Here is a 20,073-nt window from a genome sequence, read left to right as displayed (position 1 = left end):
TGGATGTGTCGAAAGTGCCTTCGTGGGTGCGACAGTTTAATGAAGGCAGAACATCGTGTGACAACAAACCGAAACAACCTCAGGCTCGCACAAGCCGGTCTGACGACATGATCGAGAAAGTGGAGAGAATTGTTTTGGGGGATCGCCGAATGGCTGTTGAACAGATCGCCTCCAGAGTTGGCATTTCTGTGGGTTCTGTGCACACAATCCTGCATGACGACCTGAAAAAGGGAAAAGTGTCATCCAGGTGGGTGCCACAAATGCTGACGGACGACCACATGGCTGCCCGTGTGGCATGTTGCCAAGCAATGTTGACGTGCAACGACAGCATTAATGGGACTTTCTTTTCGTTGGTTGTGACAATGGATGAGAAGTGGATGCCATTTTTCAATCCAGAAACAAAGCGCCAGTCAGCTCAATGGAAGCACACAGATTCACCGCCACCAAAAAAATTTCGGGTAACCGCCAGTGCTGAAAATATTATGGTTCTGGGACAGCGAGGGCGTAATCCTTACCCATTGCTTTCCAAAGGGCACCAAGGTAACAAGTGCATCCTATGAAAATGTTTTGAAGAACAAATTCCTTCCTGCACTGCAACAAAAACGTCCGGGAAGGGCTGCGCGTGTGCTGTTTCACCAAGACAACGCACCCGCACATCGAGCTAACATTACGCAACAGTTTCTTCGTGATAACAACTTTAAAGTGATTCCTCATGCTCCCTACTCACCTGACCTGGCTCCTAGTGACTTTTGGCTTTTTCCAACAATGAAAGACACTCTCCGTGGCCGCACATTCACCAGCCGTGCTGCTATTGCCTCAGCGATTTTCCAGTGGTCAAAACAGACTCCTAAAGAAGCCTTCGCCGCTGCCATGGAATCATGGCGTCAGCGTTGTGAAAAATGTGTACGTCTGCAGGGCGATTACATCGAGAAGTAACGCCAGTTTCATCGATTTTGGGTGAGTAGTTAATTAGATAAAAAATCGGAGGCCTTAGAACTTCATTGCACCTCGTACAACCTCTGGTTTAGTCAGTTTATCCAGGTCCCATCTCCTTAAATTCCCACCTTTTTGCAGTTTCTTCAGTTTTAATCTACAGTTCATAACCAATAGATTGTGGTCAGAGTGCACATCTGCCCCTGGAAATGTCTTACAATTTAAAACCTGGTTCCTAAATCTCTGTCTTACCATTATATAATCTATCTGATACCTTCCAGTATCACCAGGATTCTTCCATGTATACAACCTCCTTTTATGATTCTTGAACCAAGTGTTAGCTATGATTAAGTTATGCTCTGTGCAAAATTCTACCAGACAGCTTCCTCTTTCATTTCTTACCCCCAATCCATATTCACCTATAATGTTTCCTTCTCTCCCTTTTCCTACTCTCGAATTTCAGTCACCCATGACTATTAAATTTTCATCACCCTTCACTACCTGAATAATTTCTTTTATCTCATCATACATTTCATCAATTTCTTCATCATCTGCAGAGCTAATTGGTTTATAAACTTGTACTACTGTAGTAGGCATGGGCTTCGTGTTTATCTTGGCCACGATAATGCGTTCACTATGCTGTTTGTAGTAGCTTACCCGCACTCCTATATTTTTATTAATTATTAAACCTACTCCTGCATTACCCCTATTTGATTTTGTACTTATAGCCCTGTATTCACCTGACCAAAAGTCTTGTTCCTCCTGCCACCGAACTTCACTAATTCCCACTATATCTAACTTTAACCTATCCATTTCCCTTTTTAAATTTTCTAACCTACCTGCCCGATTAAGGGATCTGACAATCCACGCTCCGATCCGTAGAATGCCAGTTTTCCTTCTCCTGATAACGACGTCCTCCTGAGTAGTCCCCGCCCAGAGATCCGAATGGGGGACTGTTTTACCTCCGGAATATTTTACCCAACAGGACGCCATCAACATTTAACCATACAGTAAAGCTGCATGCTGTTGGGAAAAATTACGGCTGTAGTTTCCCCTTGCTTTTAGCTGTTCCCAGTATCAGCACAGACTGTTGCCCCTGCAACTACTGAAAAGGCTGCTGCTCCTCTTCAGGAACCACACATTTGTCTGCTCTCAACAGACACCCCTCCATTGTGGTTGCACCTACAGTACGGCCATCTGTATCGCTAAGGCACGCAAGCCTCCCCACCAACAGCAAGGTCCATGGTTCATGGGGGGAGGGGGGGAATTACAGTAACTAAGAATTTTGAATAATTTGTTTCATTTATTGATTTAGCCTCAGGCATTATTTTGCCGCCTCGCCCCCCCCCCCCCCCCCTCCTCCCCACAATCAATAGAAGTTCAAGTATTGTGTTTTACCTACAGGGTGTTTAAAAAATGACCGGTATATTTGAAACGGCAATAAAAACTAAACGAGCAGCGGTAGAAATACACCGTTTGTTGCAATATGCTTGGGACAACAGTACATTTTCAGGCGGACAAACTTTCGAAATTACAGTAGTTACAATTTTCAACAACAGATGGCGCTGCAAGTGATGTGAAAGATATAGAAGACAACGCAGTCTGTGGGTGCGCCATTCTGTACATCGTCTTTCTGCTGTAAGCGTGTGCTGTTCACAACGTGCAAGTGTGCTGTAGACAACATGGTTTATTCTTTAGAACAGAGGATTTTTCTGGTGTTGGAATTCCACCGTCTAGAACACAGTGTTGTTGCAACAAGACAAAGTTTTCAACGGAGGTTTAATGTAACCAAAGGACCGAAAAGCGATACAATAAAGGATCTGTTTGAAAAATTTCAACGGACTGGGAACGTGACGAATGAACGTGCTGGAAAGGTAGGGCGACCGCGTACATGAACCCCTGTGACTTCTTTCTGTGGGGACACTTGAAAAACCAGGTGTACCACCAGAATCCGGAAACAATTGAACAGCTGAAACAGTACATCTCATCTGCATGTGAAGCCATTCCGCCAGACACGTTGTCAAAGGTTTTGGGTAATTTCATTCAGAGACTACGCTATATTACTGCTACGCATGGTGGATATGTGGAAAATATCGTACTATAGAGGTTCCCAGACCGCAGCGCCATCTGTTGTTGACAATTGTAACTACTGTAATTTCGAAGGTTTGTCTGCCTGAAAATGTACTGTTGTCCCAAGCATATTGCAACAAACGGTGTATTTCTATCGCTGCTCATTTAGTTTTTATTACCGTTTCAAATATAACGGTCATTTTTTAAACACCCTGTATGTTAAGTTACAGCCCATTTGCGGAGAACCTGTTAATTTTCAAGGCCATTTTATCTACATTTTCCAACGTTGAATTTCTCCATTGGACTTGTAATGAAACTGGACAATTCCTTACACTCACTTTTAGTAAAGAGCATGACAAATCATTTTAGTTAACAACACAATACACTAATACTGAATGTACAATTTGTTACATATTACACCTATCACGTCATTTATGTTAATTTATAAGAAATGCTTTTGTAAACTGCCTGCATCTAATTAGTGATAATTCAAGAATATTTTGTGCAGAATGGATTTTCATTCTGCAGACAATTGTGCACTGATATGAAACTTCCTGGCAGATTAAAACTTTGCACAGGAACTCGAACCCAGAATCTTTACCTTTTGTGGGCAAATGCTCTACCAACTGTGCTACACAAACATGACTGATGACCCGCTCTCAGTTTCACTTCTGCCAGGACCTCATCTCCTACATCCCAAACTTCACAGAAGTTCTCCTGAGCACTTACATTGCATGACTAGCATTCCTTGGAGAAAGGATACTGCGGGGACATGGTTTGGCCACAGCCTGGGGGACTATTTCCAGAATGAATTTTCACTCTGCAGCACAGTGTACGCTGCAGTGAAACAAATGTATTGTAAACATGAAATAAATATGAAGACAGAGAGAAAAAAAACCTCAGCATCACATGAAGTGATACATCTCAAGCCATCCCAGTTGTTTATCTTTAGTGTCAGCCATCTGCTGCATATGAACTCAGTTTTTTAAGTAACATTTTCAAACTGTTCCTTTTACCTGAATATTTCAGAAAATAAATATTAAAATCTCTGCTATCATTTGCTTTCTTCTGTCTGCTTGGTGACACAATTTTTAGTGAGAATATTTGAAAACTTCCTATTTGGGAGCCATACACTGTAATAACTGCAAATGACTCTTCCAACAGCACCAATAAATGGGCTCCCAATTGTCGATTTAAGCAGAAACTACGGGTTTCAATACATTTTAACTTTATGTTCCCCCTCCCCCCACATTCCTCCTTTCTTCGTATTTTCCTCACAAAAATTTGCTGCTAATTTATACTCCTCTTTGTTTAACATATTGATTTCTGTATCTACATAGTTCTCAGACACATATAACATCTTCCTTTTGATGTTCTACATTTTGTAAATAAATAAAAAGTTCAATAACTTTGTTTTTCAGTCTACTATAAGTCCAATCCAGCATGGATAGCTTATTCAAACAAGTTTCTTTTGTGTGACATTCCTGGTTCATCTAGACTTCTTTCACAGTAGTCTGCCAGAATGATGTACTTAGTCTTAAAAAAGATTTACTCCTTACATCAGTAATCACAGCAGTAAACCCAGTAATTACAAGAATTCTATCACTAATGACAGCACTCCCCCTTTATTTTTACTTATCAGTTCAGTGAATCTACCTTTTTCCCGTTCTGTTAAGGAGTAGATCATGTCTTGTCTATTTCCACTCCCAATAACAGCAATTGGCACAGCACCATAGTGAGCTCCTCCCAAAGTCAGCAGCACCCCGGTTCTTGATTAAACCTTATAGTGGCTTTGTTCATCCAGGGTTTGATTGTGCCACAGCATTTCCTCAAAGAAACTACATTTGAGTGCGAGGTTGCTGGACTTAGTGTCAATAAGTGTTTGGCACCCGAACTAAATGCAAGTCCCCATCTAAACTATGGACAAACAATACACAATTGCAAAATGTGGCATACTGTTGTCATTCACAAGCATTGTACACTGGTAGGATTTATTGCAGAGAGAGGAAACCATATACCAGACAACAGTAACCAATAAGGTGGTGTGTCGAAATCATTGTATTTAATTTTCATGGTTGGTAGGAGTTATGCCAACATTCTTCACTTCCACCCACTCATCCTGTAAACTACACTTGGCCATGTGCCTCAGTGTGAGTCACTGCTTTGAGTGGGACCACAGATATGTTTTAGGTCATTTTGGCTGCTGTATTACACCAAGTCTTTGTGCTTAACTCCCATATGCTTCCCAAAGCTGGCAGAACATTGCACATTCTTAAACTTCTTTATGTGCTTCAGCACTCTCAATGACTGAGTAATACTTTGTATGATATGAAACAAGATTAAAATATTAGAAATAAGTGGAAAACTGTCTTCATACTCACTTTGAATATTTTGTGATAAAAGGCTAAATCTAAGTGCATCTGTTCCACACTCAGGAATTCCTGCAGGAAAAAGTTTCTTGTGTCCTTCAAGTGTTTTCTGAAGTTCATTTTCAGATAAAAGTCCTGCCCTGAAGTTTTCATGTGCTTCTTCCTGCAAGTCCTATAAAATAGAAAAGAAACAATAAATATTACCTGTCAAAGGTCTAAGGGCCAAAAGAAAAACAAACTACTACTACTACTACATTGGAGACAAGGCCTGTCTACACAGCAGCTAGCTTCATTTTCTCCATTGATGATCTTGGCAATGAGTCGTGATCACTGAGTGACAGACAACACTGTAGCATACAAAGTCACACTTGCTGCCAAAGGGCTGTCCCAGTGGCAAGACTGGTGACTATAAGTTTGACACCCTGTAGCATCACTGGATGACATCACTGGACATGCATTCCTATCCTCAATTTGTTCCTCAAGACACCCTCTTACAATCCCTCAAAGTCTTTTGGTATCATTTTGTAATGCCCTATATATCAGAGAAATGTTCTTAGCAAAAATAGGTGGACATGTTGCAGACCTTCAAGAATCTTACTCCATTTGACAACCCTGGGAGAAAATGCACTGACTTAAAAGGGAACAATGTTGAAAATAATATGTAAATTGTTACCCTCCTTTCACTGCTAACCTAAGAAATTTTATCGTATCATCTTTAAATATTTTTTGGGAGTAGGGTTTCATTCCTAGAATATAGCATTGATAATGATGTGTAACCGCACTGTAATAACCACACAATTGAGCTCTGAAAAGGTAAAACGCACAAACATACACGCCACCACCACACTGTACTGTTTTACGTAATGAGTACCAGAAGAAAACCTTTGAAAATAATTTATCATGCACAATCATATATCACATCTATTTCTAACAAAATGATAGGTTTCCACCAGCATTGGTCATTGTCAGATGATGAAATAAAGGTCATCATTCAATCCTACCACTGTGGAAACAAGCTGTAAATATGTTTTCCACAGAGGTGGAATTGAACCATGGTCTGTATTTTATGATCTGAAGATGGCAAATGCCAGCCAAAATCAGTCATTTTATCAGAAATATATGTGAATGTGTTGGATAATTACACTGTTTTCCAATCAATCAATCATTGTTGTTTCCAGCTCGACAGAAATGTCATTCTTTCCAAAAATAGTGTACATGTTACTGCACTGAGATAATATTTCTCTTAAAATTTCATGTTGCAATATTTGGAGATGGTATTGGAGAGGATGGCACATTATCATAGTGCAAAACAGAGAGATAACAACAGTACAATTATGGGATTTTGGTATTTGCACAAATACCACAACCATTTAAAGACAAATGAAAAGAAGTAATATTTCCAGTAAGAAATATAATAGACCTCAGATTTGGTGTTGTCATTTGAAAGGTTGAGTAACACATTCCTCAGTTACACTTTGCGAGGTGCCGGGGCTAGCAGTGTATTTAACACTAAATTCTTCTAGAATCTACATATGTAAATGATGCTCTAAGCGCCCCCCCCCTCCCCCCTATTCTAACTCTGACTTTTGCTGTTGCACAAGGATTAAAAAACATACGCGAACTGACTCTAATCAACCCTGCCAGTGGAGTAGAAGAGAGTTTGGCACCTGCAATAATTTAATTTGATAAATAAGTTAAATAAACGAAGGTTTCATTAACATAGTGAGGAATGATAGGGTTGCTCTACCGATTAACAGAATGAAAGTTCTGTCCAAAATAACAATATGATTTATTAAGACTAAACACAAAATAATAAACAAAAACACATGAAACATTTACAATACATCAAATTGGCTCAAATTGGATACTCAAACAAACGCTGTGAATGTGAAGTTGTTCCTAAACTAGATTGTGAGGATTATGACGAAGTGGTATGTGGAGCCAATTCCTTGCAACTCAAATCTTAAGAGAAAACACATAGCCAACCCAACATTAATTGCTGCTACCCAAGACAGAACAAAGAAAAAGACGAACAGGCGCGCTCTGCTGAGCTCTGATTATCACCTAGGAAAATCCCTGTCTGCCGGTGCTGCGGACATACCTTACCAATCTGTCTTCTTAACTGCAAGAACACGATTTGGCGTACCGGAGGCGATGGCTGGTTGCTTCGACGTCCTCGACCGAAAGGGGAGAGCCGACCACCTAGAGCACCCGTACAGGCCGAACACACAACATTCCCGCCCCCACAACAGTGGCTGTGGTTATACGTTCCAATCAGCAACTCGAAAACCGGCGGAAAATTCCACTCTATTGCCGGAGCACTACCATTCCACCAATGGAGATTCTTGGCGCCAATTTCTGCGCTGATTTTGCTACGTCATGGAGCTATGCCCTGAGCAAGCCAATCACAGTTACTATTTTGCAGAAAGCGCGGGAATTTTCCTGCCACAACTGCCTGGGTACACAAGTCATTCCCACGCCTCGCTGGTAGCCCGCCAGAAAGTGTTTTCGCTAAGTTTCTGCGAAGTAACGGAACCTCTAGCCCAGCCGCTACTTCAGACCCCTCCGGGCGTGTCTTTTGACAATGTCGGCGTCTGCAAAGAATTCACTCGACTTCCTCACACCCGTCGGCTTAACCCTTTCCAGATCAGCAGAGCCCGCCTGTCACCGGACCACCTGGGTGACGAGAGACGCTGTGTGGGAAGTACGCGTGTGAAGGAATAGCGACTTTTCACTGCATGCAATTAGAGAGGAAAATCGTAAGACAGAAATATGAGACGGGGCTCATGCCACCTCTCAACTTTTTCGCATTTCATGCTCTTTTATAAATGATCAACATAGGTACTTACAAACATTAGTCTGTACGCAAAAAAGTAAAACTCTACTGCTTACTAATCTGTAGTTTTTTATGGTAAAATTCACTTCAGAACAATTTCCTTATTATGGTTTTCCCAGTGATCCAGGCAACATAGTTCACTGAAAATATTAATCTTTTCTGCCACAGATTCTCATACAAGGCACAGTGGGCCATAAACTTGCCTTTCAGCCTCACCAAGAATAAAAAGGAAAGTGGTGTCCTATCATTTTTATGTGTTACTTTAATCAATTTATGTGTTATTTTAATCAATATCCACACATCACATAAATTTATAGTAACTAGCATCTTATAGTCATTCTACCACAAAAAATAGCCACAACCCACAAACAGATTTCATGAAATATTCTCACTTTTCTAGGATTAATTCTACCATATAAGGTCCCCTTACTTTCAAGATTTGGCAACTTTATTTTCATTAACTGTGTGACCGGATGCCCTCCTTTTCACCGTAACTGCCAGTTAACCTAATGTTGGGAAGTGGTGTGTACGAATTTTTTATGAATTGTGTCAACTTTGTTCTGTGTGTTGACGTGTAACTGTCTGTGCATCACATTTTCTGAGCCGGAGGTTGAGGACCAGCCCAGCAGTTGCTACACAAGTGAGAAAAAGCATCTAAAAGCACATGTATGTTTGTCTTTGCACCAGTGCAATGATTGTTAATCTTTCATGCAGATTTAATCTGGGTCTGAATAATCTCCCTATCTTGCATCCTACCACACTGCATGCTAAACTAAATGACCAAGTTAATTCATCAAATATTGTGCAAGACAAAATTTCTGTACCTTTAATGAAATTCCATCTGAAACATGTTCAGGGTTTATTACATTTCCCAGACTCTTTGACATTTTTCTTCCATGAGCATCACAAATGATTCCATGCAAGAAAATTTTCTGAAAGTGACAGAATAAAACCATGTCAATGAATTGATTTAACTTTTACAAAAATCAAATCAAGCAGTATACTAAAATATAGAGTAGCAATGATATTACTGCCTTACTTTAAATGGTAGTTGCCCCGTCAGCCTCTCTCCGAGCATAACCATGCGGGCAACCCAGAAGAACAGAATGTCATTTCCTGTCACCATTATGCTTAAAGGGTAACAAGTTTTCATGTCTTCATTCTGAAATCACAAGTAACACACTTTAAACAAAAATATTTTGAAGAAGGCAATTTTTGAATCTTTGTTTGTAATTATTAGAAAAGATTATACTACTTTACACAATATCAGACACATCTGGAAAGAAACAATTATTTAATTTTGCAATATAAAATGTAGTAAGAGAAAAACTTCTCTCTTTTTCCTTGTTATTCAGAGAAAACTGTTAAGACATCAAACTAACTGCAGTCAATCTAAGTGGCATAAATATAACTGGAAAATGAAAGATTCACAAATTGTGTTTTGTCAACAGCTTACTATAACAGTAGTTCTCCTGAGTAATATTAGCAAAGAATACTACATTTCTGCACAAAAACTCAGCACTGCTGGCTGCTGAAGGCAAAGAGCAGAGCACCCAATACTGAGATATTCTATGGCATTGGTTGCATCTTTAAATATTTTTTAAGTAGATAAACCACTTCTGAAGTTAGTTTAGTTTTAAGCATTTTCTTTGAAAACCACAATTTATTAAACCTTAAGTTGTCTTTTCTGTGAACTCTTCATCATACAATATTAAGTAAGCTATACAGCTCAAAAGATTTATTTTTTGTATCTTTCTTACACACACACACACACACACACACACACACACACACACACAGACAAACAAACAAACTTGTGTGGGTGTGGGAATTAACAGATTCTTTTAAAAGCTAACAAAGTTTTACCCTCTTTTCAACCACTCAGATAGCCATCTCCTTTACATCTAAATTATTCACATTCTTCCAGAAGTCTCCTGACCAACCTACCCCTCTTAACTAGAAGGGTTTCCAGTTTAAAATTTAATCACTAGGTCAATAGGTACTTTTGTGTGCAATGTACTTTAGGTCATATGTTGGTGTGCATAAAATGTGACTAACATATTGAAACTAATTTTAAAACTGATAGGAGAATTTTATCTACAAAGGGATCATATGGACTAGCTCTTCTTGATTTTCTTCATATTTACTGAATTTGTAGGTCAGTGTCCACATACTACTTTCCCAATGCACTATGATACAGTTCTCAAAAACACTTTAAACAAAGCAGCCAGCATTGTGTATTAGTCTTGTCTGATTATTGATAGTATCATCATCATCATCATCATCATCAGCTTCTTCTTCTTCTTCTTCTTCTTCTTCTTCTTCTTCTTCTCCAGTTTCCAGCCCCTGGTTGGGTCTGTTTTCTTGATAGTGGGAATATTTTTAGAACTTTTATTTAAATTCTGCACTTATTATCAAATAGTAATGTTAATTAACAAAATACTGAATCATATTTTTAAAAATATCATCTTTTTTATTTTTAATTACTGATCATATGCCAATTATGATTAGTCACAAAAACTTTAAATTTGGTAGAAAAAATATGGCACATTAAACAGAAAATACTTTTTGTTTCTACAGATTGAACAGTATTATTTATGATATCTTGTGGAAATCGGGTTTTCTGCCGGATATCAGCGTCTTCCAAACACGATATTTCGACGTCATTACTTGACGTCTTCATCAGATGTTTCCTGATATCCGGCAGAAAACCCGATTTCCACGAGATGTCATCAAATCGCTGGGAAAGTCTAAGAAATTACATCACAGTACTATTTATGTATGCAATTTAATTTCACACATCTGTAACAAAAATTAATTTATTTTCTTGTGATTAATGATTAAAAATATGAAAAATTATGATTCAATATTTTTCCATTAACATATCCATTTTGTGCAAAATACAGAATTTTTAAAAGAAGTTACTAGTGAGAGTCCAACAGGGAGTTCTCCTTACAAGAATTGCACATTATGCACTTGGATTCAGCAATTCTGTGAAAGTTCTGGACATGTTTGAACTTAACAGCATTCTGAAATCTAATCCTCAAAGACTATAATTTCAAGTGTTTTTTCAAACTGCATTGTACTCTTTTACAAAATTGATGGGCGAGCACTGACCTTCAAATTCTAGTGTAAATGTATTTTATAATAGTGGCAGTACATCAGGTCAGAGTGCTCTTTCCTCATTATGGCAAATTGATTTGTGTTTTTTGTGTCTATCTTTTGAGTATGGTTCCCAGTGGCTCATACTGACGGTAAAAGTAGACACTGTATTGCCTGTTTTTTTATGTTCAGGAATCAGTTGGTTAGTGACTGTCTTTGATCCAGAGACAGCTAAAGTCACAACACTTCTGAGTTAAGTATTTGGGATGAGTTACTGAAATGGGATCTGAAGATATTAGGTTTTCACTGGGATGTGTATTTTGTTACTGATATGACATTACCACCACAAGCTAGTGTGTTCATTCTTCTCCGTGCACATGGAGTTTGTGCAAAATTGTATGTAGTTCATAGGAATAAAAGTCACCAACTATGAACAAGAAATGAATGGAAACGCTTTTTAGTGGTAGTCTGAGAACTCACTGTTGAAATTTTAAACCACCTTCTGTAATTGTGACTGACAATGTCTCTCATCATTCAACAATCTTTCATAAGGTGCCTACAGAACATAACATTTTTGGCTGGCTGAAGCAAATCAGCATTCACTTATTAGATAATGGGAAAGACAAGTGAATTATTTGTTTGATACATTTCTGAGAATGACACCATATCACTTCCATTTCAATTGCACAGAACAGCTGGAGGGAGGGGGGCTTGTTCAAATGGGACATTTCCCATCTGTGGATGAATACTCGTCTTAGGAGTTTATTCATTTTTAAACGTGTCTTTATGATATGGATCTACACATTATAGTGATCAAAATTGCTGCACCCACTGCCAACATCACTATTGTCCTCCCCACTACCAACAGAAACAGCAACAATCTGGAAGTATGTTTTGTTTCATTTGTAGTGTGCACCCAACTACTGCATTAGTACAAGGAGCACTGTGTACATGCTGTCAACATTTTGTCCACCACTGCACATCTGTCAAACACAAAGTTTATTTATTCAAGCTAGAGAGAGAGAGAGAGAGAGAGAGAGAGAGAGAGAGAGAGAGAGAGAGAGAGAGAGTAATAGTTTGGGTGGAAAATGATAGAAGTAAATGTGGTCTTGTAGTAAAAATCCTTGCACTGTTCATCTAAAATTATTCGTGGTAACTTTGTAAACACATTAGAGATGTGGAGATTTTGAACTCCATTTATACAGACAAGAGTTCCGTCTTGTAATTACTTGCATGGACAACAAATCTTCGAGCTTTGACGAACACCAGCACTAAAAGAATGTGAAAGTTATCAACAGAAAATCATCCCATTAACTGTAGAAAAGACAGACATCACTCAATTTAAGACAGTGGACAAAAAAATAAAATAAAATAAAATGAAACTGGAAAAGTTTGAGCTACTTCTCTGGAAGGCTGGGATTCTTGCAATAGTGAAGATTGCCATCAGTCCATCAATAAATTTCATTTATGTTTGAGATTCTACAACATGTCATGTCAGAATCTCGCTTATCCAGAGATACCCAGTTACAATACAGTAAATACAGACTTAAGAGTTCACAGATGAAACAGTCTTATATGACAAATATAAATTTGCTTCTAAAACAAATCACATGCAACAAAATTTAGTGGCAAATATAATTAATGTTTTATAAATAATTTCTGATGAGAGTAACATATTTAAAAACAATGGTTATAAAGAGAAATTTTAACTGTAGTCAGGTATTCTTCAAGGACTGAATGAAATAAGATATAAAACAAAAGTTTTAACTTTTCAACTGAAAAAGAATTTTATAAATAACAATAAATCATGGTAGAAAATATACATTTGCAGCTTAAATACAGCCTCTGATTAAATTCAGCTATTCTTCTATGTTATAGGAATATTGGTTATGATGCCATTAACAGCTGACTTTAGCCTGTCAATGGAGACTGTGGTGGGCATTTCATGTTTACCAACATTGGACGCTATTTCACAAGTATCTACCTTGAATGGGCCATTATACAGTGACTAAAGTGGCTTTTAAATAGCACCATGACGAAATGAAACATGTTTAAAAGCATGTTCTGTATGTTTAGGAGGATGAATGATTATTTCTTGCCATGTACCTCTGATGTAGGTGGCCTCAGGTTTTGGACTGTGACCACAACAGATGAACAAGATCTGACACTTCAGCTGAGTATCTGATGTATTGGAAAAAACTTATCCATGCAGGTGTAATGTGTGCCCTTTGACAAGTTCAGCAGTTGATGCACTGAAGTCATCTCAGAAAGTAATTTGCAAACTCATTATGATAATAAGTGAATATCCTGTTCAGTGGACAGGGCAGAGTATCTTAGCGCAGTCTTTGGTTGTTAGAGTAGCCATTTCAGTAAACCACTGGTTTGGGGGCTGGAAGTCATTATTCAGATCCTGGTTGCACAAAGTGGTACTCCAAGAGCTTCAAATAGGCAGTATTCAAACTGTCTACTTTGGTCTACTGTCGTTCAGTGATACACGAAACCACATAACAGACCCACAAAAAAAGGGAGCTTTAGCATCCGTTTCTGTTGTAGCATCCTTGATCTACCAACTTCTGTCAAATGGTACAGATATGCTTCAGATGGCAGAACTAGATCCACAACATCAGTGTCCCCATGTTGAAACTTCTTGTTCAGCAAAACAAATATGGAAAGTGGAGCTGAAACAAGGTGGCTCATCCTCTACATCTACCTCTACAAGGCTGTTCTCCAAATCACACTCAGGCACCTGGCAGAGGGTTCATCAAAGCACCTTCACGATAATTCTCCATTATTTCTCTCTCGAACAGTGCATGGAAAAAAATGGACATTTATAACTTCCCGTACAGGCTCCAATTTCCCTTATTTTATTATGATGATCATTTCTCCTATGAAGGTCAGTGCTCCCCTTCTCTGAACTTTCTCGATGTACTCTGCTGCTCCTATATGGTAAGGATCCCACACCATGCAGCTTTACACCAAAAGATGATGGACAAGCATCGTGTCGGCAGTCTCTTTAGTAGATCTGTTGCGTCTTCTAAATATCCTGCCAATAAAACAGTCTTCAGTTTGCCTTCCCCCCACAACATTTTCTGCGTGTTCTTTCCAATTTAAGTTGTTTGCAATTGTAATTCCTGCATATTTAGTTAAATTTACATCCTTTAGATTTGATTCATTTATCATGTAAACCAAAGTTTAATGGATTCCTTTTAGCAAACATATGAATGACCTCTCATTTTTCATTATTTAGGGTCAATTGCCAATTTCTAAAGACTTTACTAAACAATAAATGACAGCACCATCTGCAAAGAACCTAAGAAGCTGCTCAGATTGTTTCCTAGATTATTTATAAAGATAAGGAACAGCAGAGGACCTATAAACACTATTTTGTGGAATGCCAGAAATCAGTTCCGTTTTACTCGATGACTTTCCATCAACTACTATAAACTGTGACCTCTCTTACAAGAAGTCACAAATCCAGTCACATAACTGAGACAATATTCCATAATGACACTATTCGATTACATGTTGCTTGTGAGGTGCATTCTCAAAAGCCTTCTGGAAATCTAGAAATCCTTTATCAATACCACTCAACACTTTGCTTTCCACAAGAATAATGTCTTCTAAATCAGTGTTGACTACGTGTCAATAGACCGTTCTCTTCAAAGTAATTCACAATGTTCAAATACAAGATATGTTCCAAAATCCTGATGCATACTGACGTTAATGATATGAGCCCATAATTTAGTGAATTACTCCTATTACCTTTCTTGCGAACAAGTGTGACCTGTGTTATCTTCCTGTCTTTGGGTATGGCTCTTTTGTCAAGCAAACGGTTGTGCATGATTGTTAAGTATGGAGCTATTGCATCAGCATATGCTGAAAAGAACCTAACTAGTATACAAGACGGACTGGAATACTTGCTTTTATTAAGTGTTGTAAGTTGCTTCACTACTCCACAGATGTGTACTTCTATATTACTCATGCTGGCATCCATTCTTCATTCGAATTCTCTGATATTAGCATCATCATCTTTGGTGAAGGAACTTTGGAAGGCCGTGTTTAGTAACTATGCTTTAGCAGCACTGTTGTCGATGTATTTCCAATGCTATCATCCAGAGAAGGCATCGATTATGTCTCGCCACTAGCATATTTTACATACAACCAAAATCTCTCTAAATTTTCTGCCAGGTTTCGAGACAAAGTTTCATTGTGGAAACTATTACAAGCACCTCACACTGAAGTCTGCAGTAAATTTCGAGCTCTTGTAGGAGACTGCCAAACTTGGGCGTTTTCCATTTGTTTAAATTTGGCATGGTTTTTCAGTTGTTTCTGCAACAGTGTTCTGACCTGTTTTGTGTACCATGGGGAATTGGCTCCATTGTTTGTTAATGTATTTGGTACAAACCTTTCAATTGCTGTCAATACTATTTCTTTGAATTCAAGCCATATCTGGGCTACACTTACATTGTGTCTCTCAAGAAGGCATCAAGCGAATTTTTATCTGCTTTTTTGAACAGATATATTTTTGTTTATTTTTGGTGGATTTGGGAGATATGGTATTTGGTGTCACTATGATAACCCTGTATTCACTAATCCCTGTATACATTTTAATGCTTGTTATTAGCTCAGGATTATTTGTTGTTGTGATGTACAGTGCGTTATCACAAACATTTAGTATTTGAGTGGTTTCATGAACTAACTGTTTGAAATAATTTTCAGAGCATGCGTTTAGCACAATTTCAGATGATGTTTAATGTGTACCACCAGATTTAAACATGTATTTTTGACAACATATTGGGGGCAAATTCAAGTCACCACCAAGTATAACTGTAGGAGTCAGGTACATGTTTGAAATTAGACTCAAATATCCTTTGAACCTTTCAGCAATTGCATCACCAGCATTGGGAGGTCATTAAAAGGATCCAGTTATTATTTTATTCCGGTTGCTAAGAATGACATCTAGCCATTGCTAACTCACAGGAACTATCTACTTCAATTTCACTACAAGGTCAACTACTTCTAACAGCAACAAACACGCCACCACCAACTGTGTGTAGCCTATCCTTTCTGAGCACCATTAAGTCTTTTGCAAAAGTTTCTGCTGATGTTGTATATGGCTTTAGTCAGCTTTCAGTGCCCATAACGATTTGAGCATTAGTGGTTACTATTAGCATTAGGAGTTCTGGTACTTTCCCGTCACAGCTAAAACAATTTACAACTGTTATACTAATGGTTCCTACATCTATGTGCTTCCTGTTTTTGACCTGCATCCTTTAAGACTTAAGTACTTTCTGTGTTTCCCTGAGGCTCTCTAACCTAAAAAAGTGCCCAGTCCATGCCACACAGCCCCCCCCCCCCCTTACCCATGTAGCAACCTCCTGCATGTGATGGACACCTGAAATATTTAGTGGAACCTGAAACCTCACCATCCTATGGTGCAAGTCAAGGAATCTGCAGCCTACGTGGTCACAGAACCATCTGAGCCTCCGATTCATACCCTCCACTTCACTCGGTACCAGAGATTCACAATCGGTTCTGTCAACTACGCTGCAAATGGTGAGGCCTACTTTCATCTCACAAGCAAGGCTGCCAGCCTTTACCACTTCTGATAGCCGCTCAAAACCAGAGATAATCTCTTCTGAGCCAAAGCGAACACATCACTGATACTGACATGAGCCACCACCTGCAGTTGGCTGCAACCTGTTTTCTCCATAGCATCCAGAAAGGATCCTTCCATGTGTGGAATGACTCAACCTGGTATGCATACGGAGTGAACATTTGTTTTCTTCCCCTCCTTGGCAGCCATGTCCCTATGGGGGCCTCATAACGTGCCTAACATTGGACTTCCCAGCTAAAAATAATCCCACTATCTGTGAATGCCTGAATCTTGCAGGCTGAGAAGTTCTCTCTGAAACAGGACAAGTGACTGCATCTGGCTGAGGAACATTGCCAGCCACAGTTAGCACCAGGAACTTTTTGTCAGGCTAACCAGGGATAGGGCTGCCTTACTTTTTTTTTTTTTTTTTTTTTTTGCCCTGAGAAGTCTTTCACAGCCTGCCATGCTACCACGGTTCAGAGATCAACCTCAATCTGAGCAGTAACTGGGTTGGCCGTCAGTGTGGACCAATCGGTGGACTCTGGAGTCATTCTGGACATCCCCTGGATTCCAATGCTCGATCCACAACTGTGATGCCCATCCACTGCAGCCCCAGGCTGTGTAACTGAAGCCAACACAGCCTGGAGCTGAGAGCCAAGTGTCACCAACTCAGTTAATATCCACACACAGCAGTTACAGTCCCTACCCGTAATAAAGACGGTGGAAAACTTACTACAATAACAAACAAATGAATGTCAACACATGCTAGGAAGCTCTACTGTAGACACTGTCGAAAACACACACTTGTTGCATTACTAAGCTTTATACTAACCAATAAAGATACTGCAGTCTTTAACTATGATAAACTCACCAAATGCTTTCTTTACCAAGAGTGTAATGACTTTTACTCTGTATAGTTACAAGCTATGAAGTGAAGTGATGGCCTTCTGTCAAAACTCAGGTGTGACAATCGAGTGTACATTCAACACAGTAACATCACAATACAGTTTCAATTTGGTATGGGGAATCTTTATGGAGTTGCAGTTCAGATGTTGCAGCAAGGAATGACTTAGGTTCCCCAATTACATCTTGAGTATGGACAAGAGCTTTAAAAACCAATTCTTTTGTTATGATGTCGATGTAGCCCAAGTTGTCTGTTGGCAAATTTTTTCATTGTTAATATGTTGACAGTCATTGTAAACTGAAGGATGAGGTTGAAGTGTCATACATGATGCAGCAATCCTTACTCCAGCTTCTGAAATAGGATCAACTTTGATGTCCTGTGGTTGATAAAAAGCGTCATTTGTCAACCTTCAAGCATATGTTGAAATTGATTTATGGAAGCCTAGACTGCATAGAGTTCTTGTCAAATGCTGGCCAGTTCCCCTGCAAGAAAGACAATTTCTGATTGAAGGATGGAAGATGATGTCACTGATAATTGATTCACTCCTGGAATATGACTCCAGTCACATTTAATTATGCGTCCACCATAAGAGATATAAGGACTTATGCTGAGGAGCGGGCTAACGGTGTTGTTTCCGCAACTGTGGCTTTTTAATTTCACAAAGACAGTGTCTCCCTAGGTCATCAACTTTAATGATTCCTCCACCTCTGAAACAGCCTTTCAGAAACTCATTGAGTAGTGCAGAGCTGAGAGCACAGGTGTGAATACATTTCCAACAGAAATTAATTAAACCTAAAAATATTCACAATTCACATATTGCAACCTGTTTTGAAAATGCTTCTAATCTGTCTTGTGGCAGCCGAATTTCTTGCATGTTGATCATGTACCTACTTTCACTCCAAAGATGCAAAGACGAATAATCAAGTGCATAGCCTTTCGATATGGTTGATGTACTGTGTTTCATGACTTAATGTGAAAGTTATCACTGTCAACATATCAAAAATCAAATCAAGAGCATAAGTTGTTCTGTCTATGGACAGAAATGTCTATGCAGCATTGTATAACTTGAACAGCAACTGAATGAATTCTGTAAATCCAGATGGTGTGCAGAGAGCAGTTTTTTAAAAGTTTGTTCTGGAGCTACAAGTTCGCAGTGTGTGGGACAATGTAGGTCAGGCATGGTTCAGGTGGTGAGATATCAGTCACCATGTAACTGCTCACCATTTTTCACTTTCAGTACACATAGAGTGGACATTACCAGCTGCTTCCCGAGGATCTGAGGGATTATAGGTTCCTTATGGAAGCATGAAGGAAAAGTCCTGCTTGCCAATCTTCTGTTTTCCTGCAGTCAGTTGGCATGGTATGGCATGGGTCATCCAGATGTTGTTACTGTATTCTGAGCTGTAGGGTGCAGTGTAAACTTTGAAGCTTATGAAAGACAAATGATCTCTGCTAACTGGCAAAGTCAACTATGGTACAAGAGCCACCAGCAATTATATGGGTACCTGTGACAGCAGTATGGTGTATATGTCCATGTCTTAACTGTCCATGCCTCATCAAATATGTAATTGAATGAATAGGACTTCACTACATTCTGTGTTATTACTATACAAAGGATAACAACAATTGCACACTGAAGTAGCCTTGCCTAATGCATACAAATGGAAAACTGAATAAGCACAATGGCTTAAGAAACTCATGAGGCTCAGAATAGGTCCAATTTAACCACGATAGCACAATACATAAAGTGTAGATCAGTAGCTGATATAAGTAAACAGTCACTGAGAAATAACATAATCTAAAGAGAAAATAAACAAACATCCACTGAGGATGCCACAACTGTGGTGAAACATATTTGAGCAAATACAAATATATAATTTCTTTGAAGAAAGACATTGTTAGAGACAGAGAGGATCACAAATAAGAACACAGAAATCAAAAGGAACAATTGATTACAAGAATTTGGTTCCACCAGATTACATGGGAACCCTGTGCAGCAGCACTTCCATAATGCAAATCTTTTGGAAAACATAAATTCTAACACAATAAGATGAAAGATATTTATAGAAATTTAGAAAATGAAGCTTTAATGCATTACCAACTTCTCACAAGGGCAATTTCTTCTAGGTACAATCATATTTCAGGTAGGATAATATATGTGAATGCTTATTGCATTAGCACAAATCAGTGCATAATGTCTCCATATAGTTCACTCCTATGATTGATTTCACTATTTGGTAAGTCAGCCTTTGCAGAAGAAGCA

At 38.8% G+C, this 20,073-nt stretch overlaps 1 protein-coding gene across 6 annotated transcripts in view; it reads right to left on the bottom strand.

Moving 5' to 3' along the window:
• Nucleotides 1-20,073, bottom strand: part of LOC126483725 (valine--tRNA ligase-like) — a 215,685-nt gene that overhangs the window by 117,732 nt on the left and 77,880 nt on the right. For all 6 annotated transcript variants that reach the window (XR_007587771.1, XM_050106834.1, XM_050106862.1 and 3 more), the window contains exons 10-12: nucleotides 9,248-9,370; nucleotides 9,033-9,140; nucleotides 5,385-5,544 (exon numbers count right to left, since the gene is read on the bottom strand). Coding sequence is in view for 5 of the 6 variants with exons in the window: in XM_050106834.1 (XP_049962791.1) it covers nucleotides 5,385-5,544; nucleotides 9,033-9,140; nucleotides 9,248-9,370 (391 nt within the window). In the remaining variant the exon portion in view is untranslated. The remainder of the gene's footprint in view (nucleotides 1-5,384; nucleotides 5,545-9,032; nucleotides 9,141-9,247; nucleotides 9,371-20,073) is intronic.

This window comes from Schistocerca serialis, chromosome 1 (assembly GCF_023864345.2).
Source record: "Schistocerca serialis cubense isolate TAMUIC-IGC-003099 chromosome 1, iqSchSeri2.2, whole genome shotgun sequence".
Lineage (NCBI taxonomy): Eukaryota > Metazoa > Arthropoda > Insecta > Orthoptera > Acrididae > Schistocerca > Schistocerca serialis.
This window is presented reverse-complemented; position numbering and strand designations above follow the sequence as displayed.